General features: G+C 36.7%; 1 protein-coding gene and 1 pseudogene across 1 annotated transcript; both read right to left on the reverse strand.

The window, feature by feature from the left end:
- Positions 1–1,112: 1,112 nt before the first annotated feature.
- Positions 1,113–2,538, reverse strand: LOC145640777 (uncharacterized). The gene is made up of 3 exons (XM_081692009.1): positions 2,065–2,538; positions 1,609–1,668; positions 1,113–1,479 (listed from the first exon to the last, which is right to left on the reverse strand). Exons 1-3 carry the CDS (start codon positions 2,217–2,219, stop codon positions 1,392–1,394), a joined length of 303 nt encoding a protein of 100 aa, XP_081548135.1. The 5' UTR covers positions 2,220–2,538; the 3' UTR covers positions 1,113–1,391.
- A 1,179-nt stretch (positions 2,539–3,717) lies between these two features.
- Positions 3,718–5,734, reverse strand: LOC145639811 (uncharacterized; annotated as a pseudogene).
- Positions 5,735–20,459: the final 14,725 nt, after the last annotated feature.

The raw sequence follows: 20,459 nt of genomic DNA on the forward strand, positions 1-20,459 counted from the left end.
CTGCCTCAACATCATCTTCGAATATAAACGATGACCAAGATCGTTACACACCATGGAGACGTGGATTTGATAGTCTAGAAAGTGAACCTAACTATGATTAGAACTCTTCTTATCTATTGGAGAGACACTTGCTCCATCGTTGAACACCCTTACCAACCAAGTTTTATCGCTCATACAAATTCATTCTATAAATACCTATCTGAAAGATGTATATGTATTATGCTATTCTCACTTGTAAGTTTGTTATTATTGTCAATTTCTCAAAGATGGGATAAAAGGAGGAATCAAGTGTTTTTCCAGTTGCAAATTTGTTTTAGTTAGAAAATACTCCAGTCTTTTAGGTCATCTAATGCATAGGTTAATAAAAGTCAAATCAAGAAAAAATATACAAATGATACAACGTATTTTATGAGAAATTAAGAGAAAGGGCTGAACATAAATATATAATGGTAAAAGATATCAAGTCATAAAGGATATGATATAAACATCATCCACGGATGCTTAAATTAAGTTGTGGATAAAGCTAACTTAAAAAAAAAAAAGTGTGGCGCTAGTGTGTTAAGTTTAGAAAATTATGATTAAGTGTATAGATGAATGAAGCATTAAGAAGTGATCATAAAAGAGGGCATAAATCAATGCATAACCGAATTTAGTTTATTAGTTAATCCTTTCATCCTGAAACAAAGCCTCTTACACTAAGGAGACTTAACTTCAAAGCCCATGGGAGATCTGAGGAAGGGATAACAGCTCAGCTTAAGCGACGGGAGGGTGAAAGATATGATCTTGTGAAGTATCAAAAGCAGCTTGAGGGAGGCACAAATTGCCAAAAGGGAACACCAGAGTAATTAACTAGAGGCATCATTTTGCTACCAACTGCTTGACAGGGGAAGGCATATAAGGTTCGTTGGAACCGAAGTAGGATGGAACTGTAAGTTAGGACGAGAACCTACAGACTTAATTCGCTGCTCCAACTTCTCTTTCTCTGACACTATCCTATGCTTTTCAGCGCGAAGGACTTTCTTCTCTGCATGCATCAGTACAAAGTCCATATAGTTTAGACACCACCATCCTTGATTATAGAGCAACTAAGATTGGCTAGCCTATGACTTATGTATAATCCTTTTTTTTCATGGTTACAGATCGAAACCATATATAAAAGAGACATAACCTTCAATTCACTAATCTTTTCCTTTAATTCGCCATTTTGGCTGGTTAAGTTACTAGTTTCTTCACGTAACAGCTTATAGCATCAGTTAGTATAGAAACTTTGTCAAACTTGGGTTTTGTTTTAGACTCCAAAATTTTACTTAACTCAAGGAACCTACTAACAAAATGGTAATAAGTACTTTGACAAAAGGATAAGTTATGATAAGATAAAAATTCCTGTAAATTTAATATTGTACATGCCTTTCATTTAGATGATCCCTTCGTTGTTTCTCACGACATGCTTTGGACACAGTAACCAATCCAACACGAACCCTGGTGTTTTAATGCAAAGAAATATTCAGCAGATATGATTTTTTTTTTTTGAAAGGGAACAGATATGAAAAATTAAAAAAGAAGATGATTACAATTTTCAAGGTACATATTAACAAAATGATTGGGTACCTTTTCCGGCAGCAGTCATCAAAACCATCCAAACCCTCACTGGAATCTTGAGTGGCCTCACTGGATGGACGAAAAGATAGCATACTCAAACATATTGTGATAAGATCAACTAAATAATCCCCAAGATACCTTACTTAAATCAGACTTCATATGAACTAACTCATTCCCCCAAAGTATAATTGCTTTAGCAAAACAAGATTTGATTCAAAGAACAGTCCAAGAGGAATAACTCAATGGTGCAGAAGAACAAAATGACAAGATATTTAGAATAACACATAACTATTGCCTAAAAAAATACATCTCAAGGACCAAACAATTTATACCTAAAAAAGTTCTGCTTGGTAAAATCTACTTGGACAAAAAATTACTCTTATTCAAACTGACAGTTACTCTGATCAAGATGATAGACAAAAAATTTGAACAGAAATGGTAATAAAATGGATAAAGTGAACAAACCAAAGGAAGGCGAAGCTGGGAAAAGAATCAAAATAAGCAATAGGCAAAGGAATGTCAGGTTGCATGGCAGAAGAGTCACAATAGGTGCTTGGTATATCGTCAAGAAGACAGCAAACCCAGTAGAGATCAAACTCCTCATCTTCAAGAGACTCCATCCCTTAACCTTACTCTGACTGGGAAACACTAGAAACTCACTATAGATTTTTGGCATATTATTACAGAAAAATATTCCATTTTCTTTTTTAGTATGTAATACACAAGTTTTGAGAGTAGATGAAGAAGTCTAAAAGAAAAAGAAATGTAAAAGACTAGGCAATACATTGATGCATGGGAAATAGAAGTGTTATTTTGTGGGGCTATATGAAAAAAGGGGAAAGAATAAACTTCTATCAAATCAACAAAAGAATTTTAAAAAAGAGATGCGTGTGTTAGAGACTTTTAGAAGGCAAAAGGCTTATCTATTAATGCGGAATCTACGATGCAGTCATAATGACCAATGTATGGCATAAACTTGCAGAAATGGCACAATTGCAACATATTATGTCAACATAACATAGATCTATATTCTAATTCTAGAAAAGTAAACAGAATAATAGAACTGTTCTGCTAATGAGCTGTAGCTCAGAAATTAGTTAAGTAGTATGTTACCAGATCATTCAATGATCCCTGAGAGTTGCATTTCTAATGGGAGTGTGGAGGCCTTAATCTTCCATTGAATACTTTATGTTGGATGTCAAAGTCAGCAACAAGAGTTAGCAATTGCTAACATCCAACGACATCTAATCACCATAACAGACTAATAGGCCTCTGTAAGAAGCCAGGACAGATACACACCACATGCAAGTGAACTTTGGAGTCCATGCACAATGGCATTTCTTTATCTCACATTACTATTGTATACAAAGGTAAACTGGACAATACCAAAATAATTGTTCGTAATTAGGAGGATTCGGGACAAAGGATGTACAAAACAAGTATAGCCCTTAAGCGGTTAAGCCCCTTTAGGGGGTGTTTGGTTCACATAATTAAGGTATAAGGTATGGTTTTAGAATGGTTTAAACCCATGCCTTATGTTTGTTTTATAATTTTATGAGCTTCAAACCCATACCTCAAATCCCCAAGGTATGGGGTTTAGAAACCTTGGGGGGGGGGGGGGAGGTGGGTTTGGCTCATTCCCATACATTTAGGCATTAAATAAAAGAAAAACATTGCATTTTATAATCATACCAAACATATGGTATTAAGAATCAAGTTCCAAACCCATGCCATTATGGTTTCATTCCTGATTCCAACCCCATACCAATTTATGAACCAAATGCCCCCTTATATCAGATTAAAAAGGGTTGGGAGATGATTATGAAACATTTAATTCAAACACAACTTACCTAGTATAATTTAGTGCAAAAAATTTCAAAATTTGACCTGTTCAATTACATCAGATAAATGACAGTATTTTGGAGAACAAGTCACTGATACAACACTGCAAAGGTATAATTCAGATATTTCAGAAATGATATGTGAAGTACAGTATATTACAACTTTCAAGCACAATGTGTATGACTTATAAGATATTCTAATACATTCACATAATAACTTTTAATGCTGGATGTATCAAAGAACACTAGAAGCAATCAGGATTCAGGAACGCATACATCTATCAAGTCAGTACTCAAAATACATTAGTCAAAATCTCAAATGATTAGGTTGTGTTGCAAAATTGAAGTTTATAACCTAAGTAAGGCATGTATAGCAGAATCTACACAAATGATCATGCAGCAACCAACTACATGAGACAACCAACATAAATGGATCGAGGATACTTCCTTTGCAGTTGAGGCCATTGCACATAAAGTTGATCATCCATTCTTAGTTCCAGGGCCATTATAGAGAATCTAGCAGGAAACATTAAAACAATATATCAACTATAAATAAACAACACATGTTATAATTGTCAAAAAAATTCAGAGGGTTGAATAGATATATACCACTTGAGGCCTGATTTTAATCATCAACCATAGTGCATGAGCAATGGCAATCAAGGTTGTCCCAACAGAAGTTATATATGACTGACCAACCTCTCAACTTCTATATATCTGCATGTACTGTGCTGCATTCATCCCATTCTGCAATGAATTCAAAATTTTTTATGGAGGTGGTAATACCAAATTTTTAGTCAAAATAACCTAAAATAAAACACTCACAAAAAAAAAAAAAAGAATGATGTTACAAGGGGGATTCGAACCCTTATCTAGGTAAACCTGAAATTGGGCCCCTTGACATATTGTTTCTAGCCCACTACCAACTTAGCTAAGGCAAAATTCTTGTTTATTCTTACACTCAATTTTATATAACTATTTTCCCAGTTTTATTTTTTTTCCTCTGTTTTTTTTTTCCGAAAGTGGGGGGACAATGGTCCCCCCTTGTTCTTTCATGGGTCCGCCCATGGATGCAAGAAATATAGACAAGGCACTTCCAGAGATCAAAGTGCACCTCCAGAAATCACATTAGGTTAGATCAGAGTCTGCTTATAGCTTTAATAACAAAAATTAAAAATAAATAAATCTTTAAATCTTTACAAAATTATGTTCTGTTTTGTAGCAGGTGTTATTAAGAAGCATTACTGTAAATTACTCATGCGTGAACAATTCATGAAAATAAATGTGAATGAGATGCACTCATGCTTGAGAAATTTGTAACCTCTTACCAAGCAAACGGTCTCAATTTAGCATTCCCACTTGCTCCAATAAACTAGCAAAGATTTAAAACTAACTATGAATTCAAATCACTCGATAATCACAAAGCCAAGTGACAGAAAGGAATAGACCTTAGGAGGTGTTCTAAAATAGCTTTCAAGAAAAAGTGGAGGTCTACTAAACCCATCTAGTCATCCAGATTTTTTTTAAGAAAAAACACACAATTAATTATAAATAACAAACCTACAAGTAGCCATTGTCATGGATGATGATGAAAGATCCTAGAATGGCTAGAAAGATTGGATAATCACATGAGATAACTGATATATTTTAGTATTTTACGAAGTACAACAAAACAGAGAACCCAAGGGTTTCAGTTTTCTTAATGCTTAATATTTGCAAAAGGAGATTAAGCCCAATCTGGCCCCAAGCCCCCATGAGCCACAGAGGCACAGAGAACAAGAAAAAACAGAATCCTAAGTTTGCAACTCAGCCATTGAATCTGTTTGCAACAAAAGAAAACTTTTCATAAAACCTATAACATGGATGGTTAAGACCCCAATTGATGAGTCTATCCGGATACTCTTATCCCAGTTCTGTTTTAGTACACTAATCACAGAAGAAGCCAACAAAATGATACATAACGACATATATGTAACGGCCATAAATTGTGGCATTGGACTTATGAGAGTGGTACTTTCAACATCAGGTATACTAGAATAATAAACGTTCATGAATGGGACCTTCTGATGGAAAATATAGCACAAAAGTAAGGTGCAGAAATCAGGAAAGAGTGGCAGCAGAAATAAAATTACCTCCTTATCCGAGGTGCTCTCAAATGTTTGAGCTTTTTGCAGACTCATATTATCAGTAGCAGCAGCTATGTAATATCTAGGCATAAACCTGTCCTTTTGTAATTCCAGCAAAAGATTAATCGTCTCAGCAGTGTGACCACCTTCAAGCATAACAACAGACATATATGCATATAATCAGGTTCAACTAATAATACAAATCAATCACAATAATTTTAAACAAAAATTATGTCTTATGCCTTAATTTCAAAAATAAAAATCCGAATTTTGTTATGAAATATTTGTGGATATCCATTATCATCCTTTGTATCATTCCGGAACAATCTAGATCTAAGGTTTTTATTCTTATTTAATCAAACCCTAATATATTGTATGTATATATACACCTTATCATATGGAATAATATACATAGATTTATTCTCTTTCAATCTCTCATCTTTCCCCTTATTTTACAACACGTTATCAGCACCTTCGGAAAAAGGAATGGAGCAACTATTGACAATGACAAATTTGAGGAAATGATAAATCCCATTACATTTCTAGAATAAAATCATTTTTTAGTAAAATCAATATGTCTCATGATTATATAAAAGACACCAAAAGAGTATGAAATATCCAACAAGATTAATTAACATGTATCAGGATTATAGTCAAAACTCCAGCAGAGTATATATGAGTAATTATTGGATAAAATATTAGTTGATTGTCTTGCCAATTGTATAAAGAAACACATGTTGGTGTTCTAATATCACATATCATTCATGGCCATGCATGAAGTAAGTTTAATAAAGTGATCACTAGTGTTGGAAAACTGACTAGAGTTCAAATCTAGAGAAGTGATTGGATGTGATAATTAAATTAGGCCATCCAGGTTTAATAATTACCCCTTATGGAAACCTGAAATTTCATTTGATAATGTGCTGACGCGCTCTTAATGTTAAATATATGAAATGAATTGAATGGCAAGACATAACATTGAGATTGAGCTATATTTGGATTGTGATTCATAATAATTTGTATATATGAAAAATTTCAAGGGTTAATAAGTTTTGATTTCTTATATAAAAGAGTAATGGGTGACCAGAAGTTCACCAAAATAACTTATATATTATTGTCCACTATCAAGTGACTAGAAGCTCACCAAATACACTATTTAAGTCTTTAAAGATCTAGAATATCACCAACTAGTAAAATTACAAGCAAGTGATTTATGCTTGTATAACAATTCTTTTGGTTGGGGCTATAATATGTCAGCACATAAGAAAAAGGAAAATAAGGAAATTCAACTGCACAACATATGTCTCCCATTGATATTGAATTATTGATCTCCTGAAGAGAACAAATTATGAAAGATTTAATAATAAATACACATGCGTTATGAAGAAATAATAAAAAATGCTCTCTAGAAGAGATTAAAGCTTGTTTTAATATAATTATTATGAGAGATAAATTTTGTTGATTATGATCCTCCTATGAAATGAATTTTAATTTATTGGAAATTTGTATATATACTAAGTTGGTGAAGAACTATGATGCCCCTATATATGAGATATTTTACCAACTTAGGGGGAGAATTGGAGTAAGTTGGCAAAAATTAAAAAAAAAAAAACTGATGATCCCTATATAAATAATGGTAGTTTGAAATGTTTTCTAGCCAACTTTCATCCATATGCTATCAAGATATGTTGCACATTTATGATTTGATTTGTATTCAGTTATGACTCATGTTGCATAGCGTTGAAGATACATTTTAATCATATTAATTATGTGTATACATTGAGATAAAATCTTACCAATTGTACTTGAATCACTACACCTGAAGTGTAGGTTGTATATGATCGGTTCCAAAACAAAGATATGTTTAATAGATATGATATTTGGCAAGATATTGCAGTTAACACTAATAGTGTAATAGTATATAAATACCATAGTGAATGAAATACCCTAAAAGTGGTATAGATTTCTGAATTATTATAATAGATGACCTATGATGTAAGAAAGTTATGATGGTACCAATAAGAAATGTATTCAGATATCATAGTAAAATAGCATGCGAAATGTACATTAAAGGAATTTTAAAATACTGGTACACAATGGAACCGATGAATAATATGCATATGCATATGCATAATAGAGTGGACTAGTGAATAAGGGATCTAAAATATATGTCCATTTTGATGTCGACATAATGATAATAATGATAAGTTTATCATGGACCAGAAGTCTAATGAAATATGGATTTTTAAATCCACACTGTACAGTGTCTTGCATTATTTAGAGTCTTATGTATGTTCATATACATGTGTGAGTCATAGGTTAATGGATTATTCTTTGCGTATATTGAAAGTTGTTAGATGCATTACTCATTGTATATTTTGTTTTCTATATCTCATATTGATGCATTAGTTCTATACAATAATTGTGGTATATGTGAATGTTTGTTCAAAATATATATAGTATGGTGTATTTGTAACTTTGAAGGAAATTACAAAAAAAATATTTATATTCCAATGGGCTTATAGTTGTGATGAAATTATTGAAAACGTCGATTTTATAACATGTTATGAATCATGTAAAAAGAGTTCCTGAAGAACTTATATATGACTTATTTAAATAACCAGCCCTACAATTTTTTTAATATTACAATTATCAAACTCTTGAAAATTTTATGCGACTACATCATTGACATCTCAACCTGAAGTTTGAGTATATAAGAGTTAGTGAGATTTACTATTTGTATTCGTAGAAAAATTATCGTGTAGTTAATTATGAAACTTCTAAAGAAACGGGATACTTATGCGTGAGACTGTTTCTTATGGTCCAGAAGAACCATGATTAATGTATATAATATGTTATATTATAATTCATATGAAATTGAAGAACGAACGACATTAATAATGTCAAGTTTTGTCATCAAAATTATTATTAATGAATGTTTGATCAAATAATAATTATCAATTTCTATTATTAAAGACTTCCAAAAGAAGTCATAACCGCATAAGTTTAATTTTTAAATCAACTATTAAACAGAGATTTGAAATAATGATATTAGAGGTAAACACATGTATGGTGAAATGAAGACACTTCACATGTTCACGTGAAGACTTGAAGAATTGAAGATGCAACTTCAGCTTAGGAGAGTCAAAGATCAACGAATGATACTTTACTTACTACATATGAGAAGATATCCAAACATATTGGATTCATCGTTGCGGCACTAGAAGATCTCAAGTTATGTATTCATCAGGGGGAGAAAATACGTGCTGCACTCTTTTTCCCTTGACCATGGTTTTGTCCCAAATTGGGTTTTCCTGGTAAGGTTTTTAATGAAGCAGCATCTCGAGCGTATTACGAAGAATGATGTACTCTTTTTCCTTCACTATGTTTTTATTCCACAGGATTTTGAGCCCTGTATCCCAGAAAGCCATTATCTGAAACATTGCCTTCAGTTGGTCCTGTGTTTGAGATATCTATTCTTTTAGATAGACAGAAAATCAAGAGCAATAGCACAATCGTTAAAGTTTACTTTGTTTCAATAAAAAATGTGAAAAGAAACCATCCCAGAAATCTTGGTCTTCAGATTTCTGGGGGGGGGGGGCCAAGGGGCACTACAAGTGCAGATAGCCTCATCTGAAGCCTCTTACTTGCAAATTATGCGAAAAATATGAAAAATTCAGAAAGACAAGCATGCGAGTCCAAAGTAAGAGAATAAGAGGAAAGCATCAAATTCATAGATAAAAGTTATGCTCGGATTACGAGCTACAAGCATAATTGTCTGAAATAATTAGAAAGAAAATATCGGCAGCCGCCCACAAGCGGAAAATAACAGCTGTCGAAATGCGTACAAGGCAAAAGCAAAAAGTTTGTACACTAAGGCAAGCTGAAGCAAAAACAGAGGCAAAAAACATTCAGAAGCGGCATCTGTCAGGTTAGGAGCATGTTGACCCGCAAGATTCTAAAGACGACTGCCCAAGTCGATCTCTAGGCTTCAGCTGGAGGGTCAGGCCCTCCAGTAACGTTGGGATCCGGGGCGGCATCAGCTCCAGCAGCTAAGGAGGCAGGCTGAGCTTGAGTTTGGGCCTCACTCGCCTTTCTCTCAGCTTCCGCAGCTGCGGCATCCTCAGTTTCCAGGCGGGCCACAAGATCGACCTCAGTCTGGCTAGCTTGTTGCATATGAGGATCCTGGGGGTCTTCAGCCCAGATTTCGCACTGATACCAGTCCAGATCAGGTGCAGCATAGAGAGCCAACCTTCGAGCCACCCCATAACCGTTGAGGTAGGTGTAGACACCCAAATGTGTCTCCTCAAAACCAAACCCAGTGATGAGTACCTTTCGCGTCGAATCATAGTCGAATGAAGCGAAAGTGTGGAAAGTCTAGTGTTGCGGATAGTTTTAATTTCTTTTCTCTTCTCTTTGTTTTTGAAAACTTATTTTAAGAAAACAGTCAATCCAGTTTGGTTGGTCCATGATATGAGTCCAATAGTAGGTAGTTGGATGGGGCTTGACAAGAGCTTTCCAACGATATATTATAAGCCCAATTCCGATGAATATTGAGGAAGTTATGACCAATTTACTAAACTGGGCCCGGTTTGAGCCTTATATGCGGCCCAATGATCTAGGGGAGGGCCTAATATGATTTATCATTCCTAATGCAATTAGGAATGGTTTTAGTCTTCTGGATTCTTCTAGAAGGTTCTTTTCATTCCTAATTCAATTAGCATTGATAAATTGACTTTTGTTGACTTTTCAGAGTTTTAATTAAAATCAAAGAGCATTTTTGAGGAAAAAATACGATTTTATCCTCCTATACGGTAATTTTTATCTGATTTTAGAAAACGCGTGAATTTCTGAAATCAGCGCCAAACGCCATCTGTAGCGCCTGGCGCTACGCTTCAGCCAGCCAGCGTTGGCGCTGGTTCGGTTTTCTGTGCGCCAATGCTCTGTTTTAATAATTTTATCTTTTTGGCTGATTTTTTCTATAAATAACGTCGTAAAAACGCCATTTTCATTCACCTACAATCAGTTTTCATTCGCAATCATCAATTCTCTCATTCATTCACCATCTCTCTCTCTCTTTCAAAACTAGCTTTTACATACAAAATTCCGCATTCGCAAGATCTAGAAACACCTAGCCATATTCGAAGTTGCCTTCGCCCTAGACGTGAAAGGTTTAATTTCTGAGGGTTCGGTCCCAAATCTCTATTTCAATTATTTAGTTTAATTGTTTGTTTATTATTTTCCTTGAAGTTACTAACGTGTGTATTTTGTTATTAGAAAGAGGTACGAGGCATCAAAGTAAGTACTTTAATGGGTTTTTTTTTTTTTTTTTGATGTTATGATGTAGAAATCATGTTTATGTTGTTATTTTGATTCCTAGTATAATTTCTAGGGTAATTTTAATGTCAACTATGATTTCTATGATGCCTTTTATGTTCTTCCTAATATTTATTCATGTTAGTATCATGTTAGGGCTAAAGATTTGATTTTTAATGTTTAGTGACATGCTAGGGTTTGTTATTAATCTTGTTAGTATCATGCCTAGGATCTTGCTATTATTATGCTTTAATATTAACATGAACATGATTATGATTATAATTGTTATAATTTATGATGATTATGAATATTATTATTATTATTATTATTATTTTTGATGATTATTTTATTTATGATGATTATTATTATGATTATGATTACTATAATTATTATTATTATGATTATTATAATTATTATTATGATGATTATTGTATTGATTATTATTTTGATTATTATTATGAATATTATGATTGTTTTAATTATAATTTATTTTTATTATGATTATAATTTTATGATGATGATTATTTATTATGTTGCATGATATTTATTGCTTGATCACACCTTTTATGCATGCTTAAAGGGAATTGGTACTTGTAATCACACTTAATAAGATAATTAATAATCTTGTTTAGGGTTAATGTGATTATAATTTCAAGTGATTGGCAATAACAGTTTTATTTGTGCATTAATATTCAACCAACATAGATAAACAAGTTAAGGGTTAATCCTATTGATTGCATGTTAGTCAGAAAGCGCACATGAATACGATCAGAATAAAGTAGAGGCCTATTATTAGGGCAGGTTCAATCACTTTTAGGTTGGATTTGTACCTTCATCCCCGAACCCTTATTTGGTTCAAGACCTTATGGAGTTGACGTTCTCTTGGATCATTAAGGGGTGTAACCTTCACCCTGTGAACGGTTTACAAGTTCCTAAAACTTGTTGGCGACTCTTTTGCTCTATCTTCTTTTCCTTTGGACGCCACCGTACTTTAGTGTATGATCACAGTGGGGTTCAAGCAAGGGGATTAACGCTTGAAATTATTCCCTACAGTTTTTGGCGACTCCACTGGGGAGGATTTCTATTTTAATTCCTGAATTTGTTTCGGCAATGATTTAGAATGAGTGGATGAGACTCGAAACGTTCTAAGTATTTCATGTGCGTAATTTTGATTAACATTATTGTCATATGCATAAAAAAGATCTCATTGGAAAGACCATCCGTAATGAGTAAAAAACATAGGATTTTACACGTAGGGAATTTGAGAAATATCTTTCACAACTAGGACCAAAATAACACCGCGCGAAACTGGAAAATTTTATCGAGCACAGAAAGCTGCTGAGGCATGTGGGAAGTAGCGCCAGGGGCCAGAGAATTGGCGCCATGATTTTAACTGTAGCGCCAGACGCCAGCATTGGCGCCAGGCGCTACAGCTAAAAACTGGCGCCAGTCTCTGTTTGCTGGCACCAACTTCCCCCAATACGGAGCCATAAATATGCGTTCTAATTTCGACCGGTTTTTCGTATTGTTTGCTCGATTCTACTTCCTGATTGAATTTTTTCTCACTTTTCTAAAACCCATATGTGTTCTACATATGGACATAACCCTCTGGAAATTCATGCTCCATCTACCCGATTGAACGCTCTGTGCAACAAAGGGTACATCCGAGATTGTTGAATTCACCAAACCATGGAAGCGAGTTTTTTCTAAAACTCGCGGTGTCCCATCCACTCGCGCCAACCCTTCACGGTTAGGCTTCTGCGCAGTGCATCCGGACAATTAACCATGGACCCTCTATTGACTAAACCATATCCCTAACTTTAGAGAACTAGAGCCATGGTTAGGTTGCAAACTCATTGCATCATATTGTGCCTACTTGTGCATTATTTGTTGTGCATATATTCTATGTTTCTCTTAACCGTTTGTTTGACTTGTGTTGAGATTAAATAAATTAATGACTTGAAGAACTTTGCCTAATTAATTAATTTGAGTCAATAAAGTCTAATATTTTAATCAGAATTGACCTAGTACGACTTTAGGCATACCCCAGTTGATTAACAACATCGAAAACAGTCTCAGATTGAAGCTCCACTATTGGCGCCAAAATCTGAGCTGTAGCGCCACCCTGTGAAGTGTGGCACCTGGCGACAGCTCTGTCGTCTGGCGCCAAGCTACACAGTGTGACGCCAGTTCTGTCGTTTTGCCGACAGTTCGGATTATTGGTCGAGTCATCACCTAGTGTCTAATTAACCAGTTTTCTAATTAATTCGGTTAATTTTCGCTGTCAATAGTACTTGGTTGAGTCATTAATCGAGTTTAGGCACTAAGTCCTATGGTCTTACACAAGAGTTCAAGTATGTCACTTACACCCAACGCACACACCAATACACATACTTTGACCATGTCTAAGAGAGTCTTGCATGCGCGTTTTTCCGTCATTTTTTTTAGGGGGGTAAGTCGGATATTAATCCTCCACTATACTTAGTTCCCTAAAAATATGTACATTATTTTTGCCAAAAAATGCACCCATTTTTTATTTTTCATTTTTTTTTCCTCCTTAAAATAAACCGTAAAGTCAAGTTGATTCGAGTTAAGTAACTAAAACGCAAAATGGTTTAAATTACAGCGTGTGGTCGAGGAAGGAAGGACGGTTAATCAAAGACAACCTTTTCGTACAAGTCCAACTTTTCGACAAACTCATAGCTCGCAAGAGGAAAGCTAAGACTATAATGGCAACACAAGAAGAAGTCAATGAGCTTAGGAACCAACTGGTTACCGTGACTGAGACACTGAAGCTCCTCACACTCAAGATCGAGGATCCCGTGAAGCAACAACAGATGGACCTCATGCAAGAGAGTTTAAGCAAGCTATCTAGCGACTACAAGTTTCAAGGGCTCACTTCACAAGGGGTCTCGGTGGACAAAGATCTTCTTCCGCAGAAGTTCAATGCCAATGACATCCCAAAATTCAGAGCAACTGATAACCCTTATTTTCATTTAAGAGAATTCGAAACAATAATGAGTATTAAGGGTATCGATAAGAAGGTTTTCCCGGCCCCTCTCTGTTCTCACTATCTCTCGAGACCGTTTGCCAACAATGGTTCTTTTCTCTCGAGAAAGAAAAGACCTCTACCTGGGAGTCCATAGCAAATGCTTTCGTTGATAGATACAAGTGCAACATTCAAGTTGAGACCAACCATAGGGAACTTGAAATCCTCAAACAGAAAGAGAATGAAGGCTTCACCTCTTTCTTTAACAAATGGAGGGAAACCTCAGCTAAGATGATTGAGGTGCCAAGTGAAAAAGAGTCTGTGAGGTTGTTCATCAAGAACCTTCAAGAAAAATATTCCAAGCATCTCAAGTATCAAAATAATCTCCATACCTTCAAGGTCGTCTATGACATTGGGATCAATATTGAAGACGACCTGGCTAAGTTAAAAGCTGCCAACAATAACTCCAACAGTGGCTGGAAAGGAAAGAAGAACGACAATCCTTCTTCTTCCAAAAACACCCACTCAAACAACGTTAGCACTTTTAATTTAGGAGAAGTCCTTGCTATGAACAATCAAGGACAAAAGAAACCATTTAGGAGGAACTTTACTCCTATTGGCATGAGTTATGACATAGCATTTGATCGATTAAATGCAAAAGGTCTTATAACTCCTATTGGACCATTTGGGGACCCACCAGTCGAAAAGAGGTCAGCTAATTGGAACCCCAATGCACACTGTAAGTATTACCAAGGTAGGGGCCATCTCACCGAAAACTGTTGGAAGCTTAAGGAAGCTATCCAAGACTTAATCAACAACAACAAGCTGCCATTGCCCCTTGCCAGTAAAAAGCCAAGCATTGATAATGCACCTCTCGCTCATGCCCTGGCTATCTCTGATGAGGAAAACGAGGTTGACCCCTCGTCTCTCATTAGACCTGTCAAAGAAATCTATGCCATAGAAAAAGAGGAGGAAACCTTCTTTGATGTCAGGGATAACCTTCCAGAACCGGCAAGTAAGGAAGATATACAATTGCTCACACTGTCTATGATGGAGGTATCGCATTTACTACGTGAAGCTCTCAAAGCTATAAGGGAACCCCAAAAGAAATATGACGAGGTTCCACTTCCGAAAGATGAATCTAAGAGAGAATTCACACCCAAGGGAACGACTTATGAGGCAAAGCGTTTTTCCTTACAAGTCACTGAAAGACCCAAGAAGAGTAATAGAATCTACACTCCAATTGGGATCCCATATGCACAAATGTTCGAAATTCTCTCCGAGAGTGGCAAGATCAAACCTCTCGAACCGAGACCATTCGAATCATTGAAAAGGACAGATAGGTATTACTGTCAGTATCATCAATCAGGGGGTCACACTATCGAAAACTGTTTCAAATTCAAGGATTTGGTTCTGAAAATGATTGATGAAAAGAAACTAGTCCAAGTTCCACAAGAAGACGATACAACCATTAATGGAGTTTGGGACAGTGACGAAGAAGATGTCTATCTAAAAGACATAATAGGATCTCCACCTTCTGTGTCATACGCCATGGATGACTTTTGGGCTGAAGAAGACTCATCGATAGACGTCCTCACAAGATCCAGGAGAATGCAACCTCCCGTTTCAACACAACCTATGCCGACCACACAACAAGTTCCCATACCTATCATTGAAGACAATGATATCGTTAAGCAGTTTAAGAAGACAAAAGTTGAGATGAACGTATGGAAACTTTTGGCAACATCTCGGGAACATAGGTTGGCTGTAATGAATGCCTTGGACAAAATTGGGATAGATTCTGACACTACTCCTGAGGGATTAGACAACTTCCTCACAAGTGATCTTCCTAGTCCAATTAATTTGATCACCTTTTTCTGACAAGAATTTACCCCCAGAAGGTGACAAACATTACAAGGCATTAAACCTCGCAGTAGTTTGCAAGAGGATGAATGTTCCTATTACTCTTGTAGACAATGGATCGGCCATCAACGTCTGTCCACTTAGAACTGCGAGGATGCTAGGCATAAGGGATGAAGATTTAACTCCGTCTACACAAGGAATAAGGGCCTATGACAACACTCGTCGTCAAGCTCTTGGTAAAATTACCCTGAATGTAACGGCGGGAGCAATAGAACATGCTACTACTTTCCAAGTAGTAGACATTAAAGCTTCGTTCAATTTGCTGTTGGGACGCCCTTGGCTTCACGACCTAAAGGCCATCCCCTCATCTCTCCACAAACAAGTAAAAGCTATAGTTGGGGGAATTCCTATTACCATCGATGCTTCACCTATGAGGATCAAGTCTATAGAATCCAATCATTAATGTGGAGCACGACGAGGACGATGAAGATTTATGGGGATTTAACGAAGAAGTCTCCTTAATCCAGGAGGATGAAAAGACCCCTCTTTGCCATGACCCCCATTCCAACATGATTGTAAATGCTATGCTGAAGAAACAAGGACATTTTCCTGGGATGACCCTAGGAAAGAAGAAAGGAATGGAAAAATTGCTGGAGTCACCTGGCCTCCCTAAGTTAGACACTTTTGGACTTGGTTTTGAACCGACTCGGAAAGATCTCAAGCGAGCCCAGGAAAAGTCAAAGGCACGTAGGGACACTCGCATTCAAAAGAAAGAAATCCCAATGGATCAGTACCCTCTTACACTTAATGGTCAATTCATAAAAGAAGGAGAGGACTATCCATGTCATGAATTTCCCGAGCCATTTGTCGTAAACGACATAAGGCAACCGGGTTTTGAAATTTTCTTGGATTGCTACTTCACAGATGAAATCCCAACTCCTGTCCATAAGGAGAAAGTACCCCCATGCTTTGATTTTAACGTCATGGGCGGATTACTATTTGGGCGAGAAAAGAATGAGCCAACTTATAAAGAGGAAAAATCCTCGCTCATTCAAACAGTCCTACAAAGCGAAAGCTTCGATCCCTCGAAGCTAATCACTCCAGCTGAAGAATCACTACAAGGGTGGCGTAAGACTATCAAGGTGACTACTCCAAGTGGAAGGAAGATATCCATCACGACAGGGCAAGGACCAATGTTTGAAGAGTCGTATGAGTCAGAGTCGGAGTCGGAGTCTCTTCCTATAGAGTCATCTAGCTCTTTAGTAGTAGCACATTCCCCTCCTATTTCTTCTCCTAGAATAGTTAGTGATCAAGTCCCTGAGGACATGTCACTCTTTGATGTAATGATCTCAGAGTATAATAATATTTCTTCTTCTCATTATTTCTTGTGTTCTTCTCTAACCAAAGATGACGAGCATTGCTTAACTAACGATGAAAAAGACAAAGAAATTATTAAAGCAATGGAAACACTCGAAAAGAAGACACCGGTAATTGAAGAAACTGAAACGGTTGATATCTCAAATGATTCAACCCATAAAAGAGAAGTTAAAATCGGATTAACACTAAATAAACAAGAAATAACCGATTTAATTAACTTACTTAAAGAATTTATCGATGTATTTGCTTGGTCATACGAAGATATGCCAGGCATTAATAGAGAAGTAGCTCAACACACTATACCACTAATTCTAGGAATGAAACCCGTAAAACAAAAGTTACGTCGAATGAAACCCGACGTAGCTCTTAAAATAAAAGAAGAAGTTCAAAAACAAATAACTGCAGGTTTCATCAAGGTATCCAAATACCCTGAATGGGTCGCCAACGTCGTCCCAGTTCCGAAGAAAGACGGAAGGGTAAGAATGTGTGTCAACTATCGAGATCTAAATAAGGCAAGTCCAAAGGACAACTTCCCTTTGCCACACATCGATATTCTGGTGGATAACACGGCAAATCACGCGCTTCTCTCATTCATGGATGGGTACGCAGGTTACAACCAGATTCTCATGGCAGAAGAAGACATGGAGAAAACAACTTTTATAACACCATGGGGCACTTACTGCTACACGGTAATGCCATTCGGGTTGAAAAACGCGGGTGCTACTTACCAACGTGCAGCAACTGCCTTACTCCATGACATGATGCATAAAGAAGTTGAGGTATATGTCAACGACATGATTGTAAAATCAAAAGACCGTCCAGGCCATCAAGTAGCCTTAAGGAAATTTTTCGAAAGGCTAAGAAAATATAATATGAGGTTGAATCCATCTAAGTGCGCTTTTGGAGTTACCTCAGGCAAGCTTTTGGGTTATGTCATAAGCTCTAGAGGAATAGAGATAGACCCAACCAAGATCAAAGCAATCATGTCAATGCCACCGCCCAAAACCGAGAAACAGATTCGAGGATTTATTGGCCGGATACAATATATAAGTAGGTTCATATCAAAATTGACGACAATATGTGAACCAATCTTCAAAAAGCTCAAGAAGAATGTACCAGTAATATGGGATGACGGGTGTCAAAAAGCCTTTGAAAAGATCAAAGCCTATCTCGCAAATCCTCCCGTATTATCACCAGCACTTCCTGGAATACCTCTTAGGTTATATTTGACGGTTACCAAAGAGACAATGGGAGCTATGCTAGCACAAGAAGTAGAAGGCAAAGAGAATGCAATCTACTATCTAAGCAAGAAGATGCTCGAATACAAAGCACGGTATACGCCACTCAAGAAGTTGTGCCTCGCCTTGGTGTGGGCCACAACCAAGTTAAGACATTACATGCTAGTGCATACCGTCTTCGTAGTCTCCCGATTAGATCCACTCAAGTATCTATTTGAGAAATCTACACTCAATGGACGCATATCGAGATGGATAGTCAATCTAGCCCATTTTAATGTAAGGTTCATGCCACAAAAAGCTATCAAAGGATCCGTGGTGTTAGACTTTCTAGCAGATTTTCCAATAGAAGACTCGACGCCAATACAAGACAACGAATTTCCAGACGAAGACCTAATGGTCACTGAAGATGATACTTGGACCTTATACTTCGACGGAGCCTCGAACCAAAAGGGATGTGGCGTTGGAGTATTACTAGTATCACCTAAAGAAGAGCATGTTCCAATCTCCATAAAGCTTGATTTCGACGTTACCAACAATGCTGCTGAATATGAAGCATGCGTGGTAGGCCTTGAAACAACTTTGGCATTGGGAGTAAAAAAATTAAGGATATTTGGAGACTCTTCTTTGATTATCAATCAGATATCTAAAAGGTGGAAAGTAAGGAGCGAAAGCGTAGCCCTTTACCAAACCTATCTGGAAACTCTTACCGATCAGTTAGAGAAGGTAGAATACACATATCTACCTAGGGAAGAAAATCAATTTGCTGACGCCTTGGCAAGACTAGCCTCAATGGTTAGGATTCCCACGAAAATCGAGCAAATGCCTCTAACTATAGAAAAAAGGCGCAAACCAGCATACATCCAGGCTATAGAAGACGACAAAGTAGTTCAAGACGAAGAAGAAGAAGACGAAGAAGAAGAAGAAGAAGAAGAAGAAGAAGAAGAAGAAGAAGAAGAAGAAGAAGAAGAAGAAGAAGAAGAAGAAGAAGAAGAAGAAGAAGAAGAAGAACCATGGTACACGGATATACTCAATTACGTCACCAAAGGAGAATACCCTCCTCATGCTGACAAAAGAGCAAAACGAGCATTAAGACTTTTGGCTTCCCAATATGTACTCATAGACAACGAGCTACATAAAAGGGTACCTAAGGGTCGATCTCTCTTATGTGTAGGAAAGAAGGATGCACAAAGAGCAATGAGGATAGTCCACGAAGGAATCTATGGCACTCATATAAATGGCAAAATGTTTGTCCAAAAATAATGCGAGAAGGATATTATTGGACTACAATGAATAGGGATTGCCATCAATATGTAAAAAGATGCCCTAAGTGCCAAATTTATGCCAATTTACAACATGTTCCTCCATCCTTGCTCTACACCTACACATCGCCATGGCCATTCTCTACATGGGGAATCGACATCATCGGCAAAATCACTCCCCCAGGAACAGGAGGCCACGAATATATCTTAGTAGCGATTGATTACTTCACAAAGTGGGTCGAAGCGCAATCATACGCTAAACTCACTGCAAAACATGTAGCACTCTTTATCGAGAGAAATATTATTTGTCGATACGGAGTCCCACATGAAATGATAAGTGACAATGGAACTCACTTTCAAGCCAAATGTGAAGAATTGCTACAAAAATACGGCATTCAACATCATCATTCTTCCCCTTATAGGCCTCAAGCAAATGGAGCAGTCGAGGCCGCTAATAAAAACCTAAATACTATCATCGAGAAAATGACGGAAAATTATAGGGATTGGCCTGACAAACTTCACTTCGCATTGTGGGGTTACCGCACGTCAATTCGCACATCAACAGGAAATACGCCATTTTCCTTGGTATATGGAATGGATGTCGTACAACCTGTCGAACTAGAAATACCATCTCTACGCATTGCATTAGAGAGTAAACTCGATGAAGTTGAATGGACTAGGGCAAGATATGAAGAATTAATTCAACTCGATGAGAAACGACTAGAAGCTCTGCATCACACTCTCAGTGTTATCAAACTCGCATGGCTAGGCATTTTAATAAGAAGGTCAAGACAAGAAACATCAAAGTAGGAGACTTGGTGTTAAAAGCACTAAGGAAAAATGTTTTAGAT

Source organism: Chenopodium album, chromosome 7 (assembly GCF_948465745.1).
Source record: "Chenopodium album chromosome 7, dcCheAlbu1.1, whole genome shotgun sequence".
Taxonomy (NCBI): domain Eukaryota; kingdom Viridiplantae; phylum Streptophyta; class Magnoliopsida; order Caryophyllales; family Amaranthaceae; genus Chenopodium; species Chenopodium album.

Bases quoted from the DNA above. Each gene is read 5' to 3' on its own strand.
- LOC145640777 (XM_081692009.1), bottom strand. From the start codon at position 2,219: ATGGAGTCTCTTGAAGATGAGGAGTTTGATCTCTACTGGGTTTGCTGT. The intron at 1,669-2,064 runs GTTTGTTCACTT...TCGTCCATCCAG, and splicing joins CCCAGCTTCGCCTTCCTTTG to TGAGGCCACTCAAGATTCCA. The intron at 1,480-1,608 runs GTACCCAATCAT...TTAAAACACCAG, and splicing joins GATGACTGCTGCCGGAAAAG to GGTTCGTGTTGGATTGGTTA.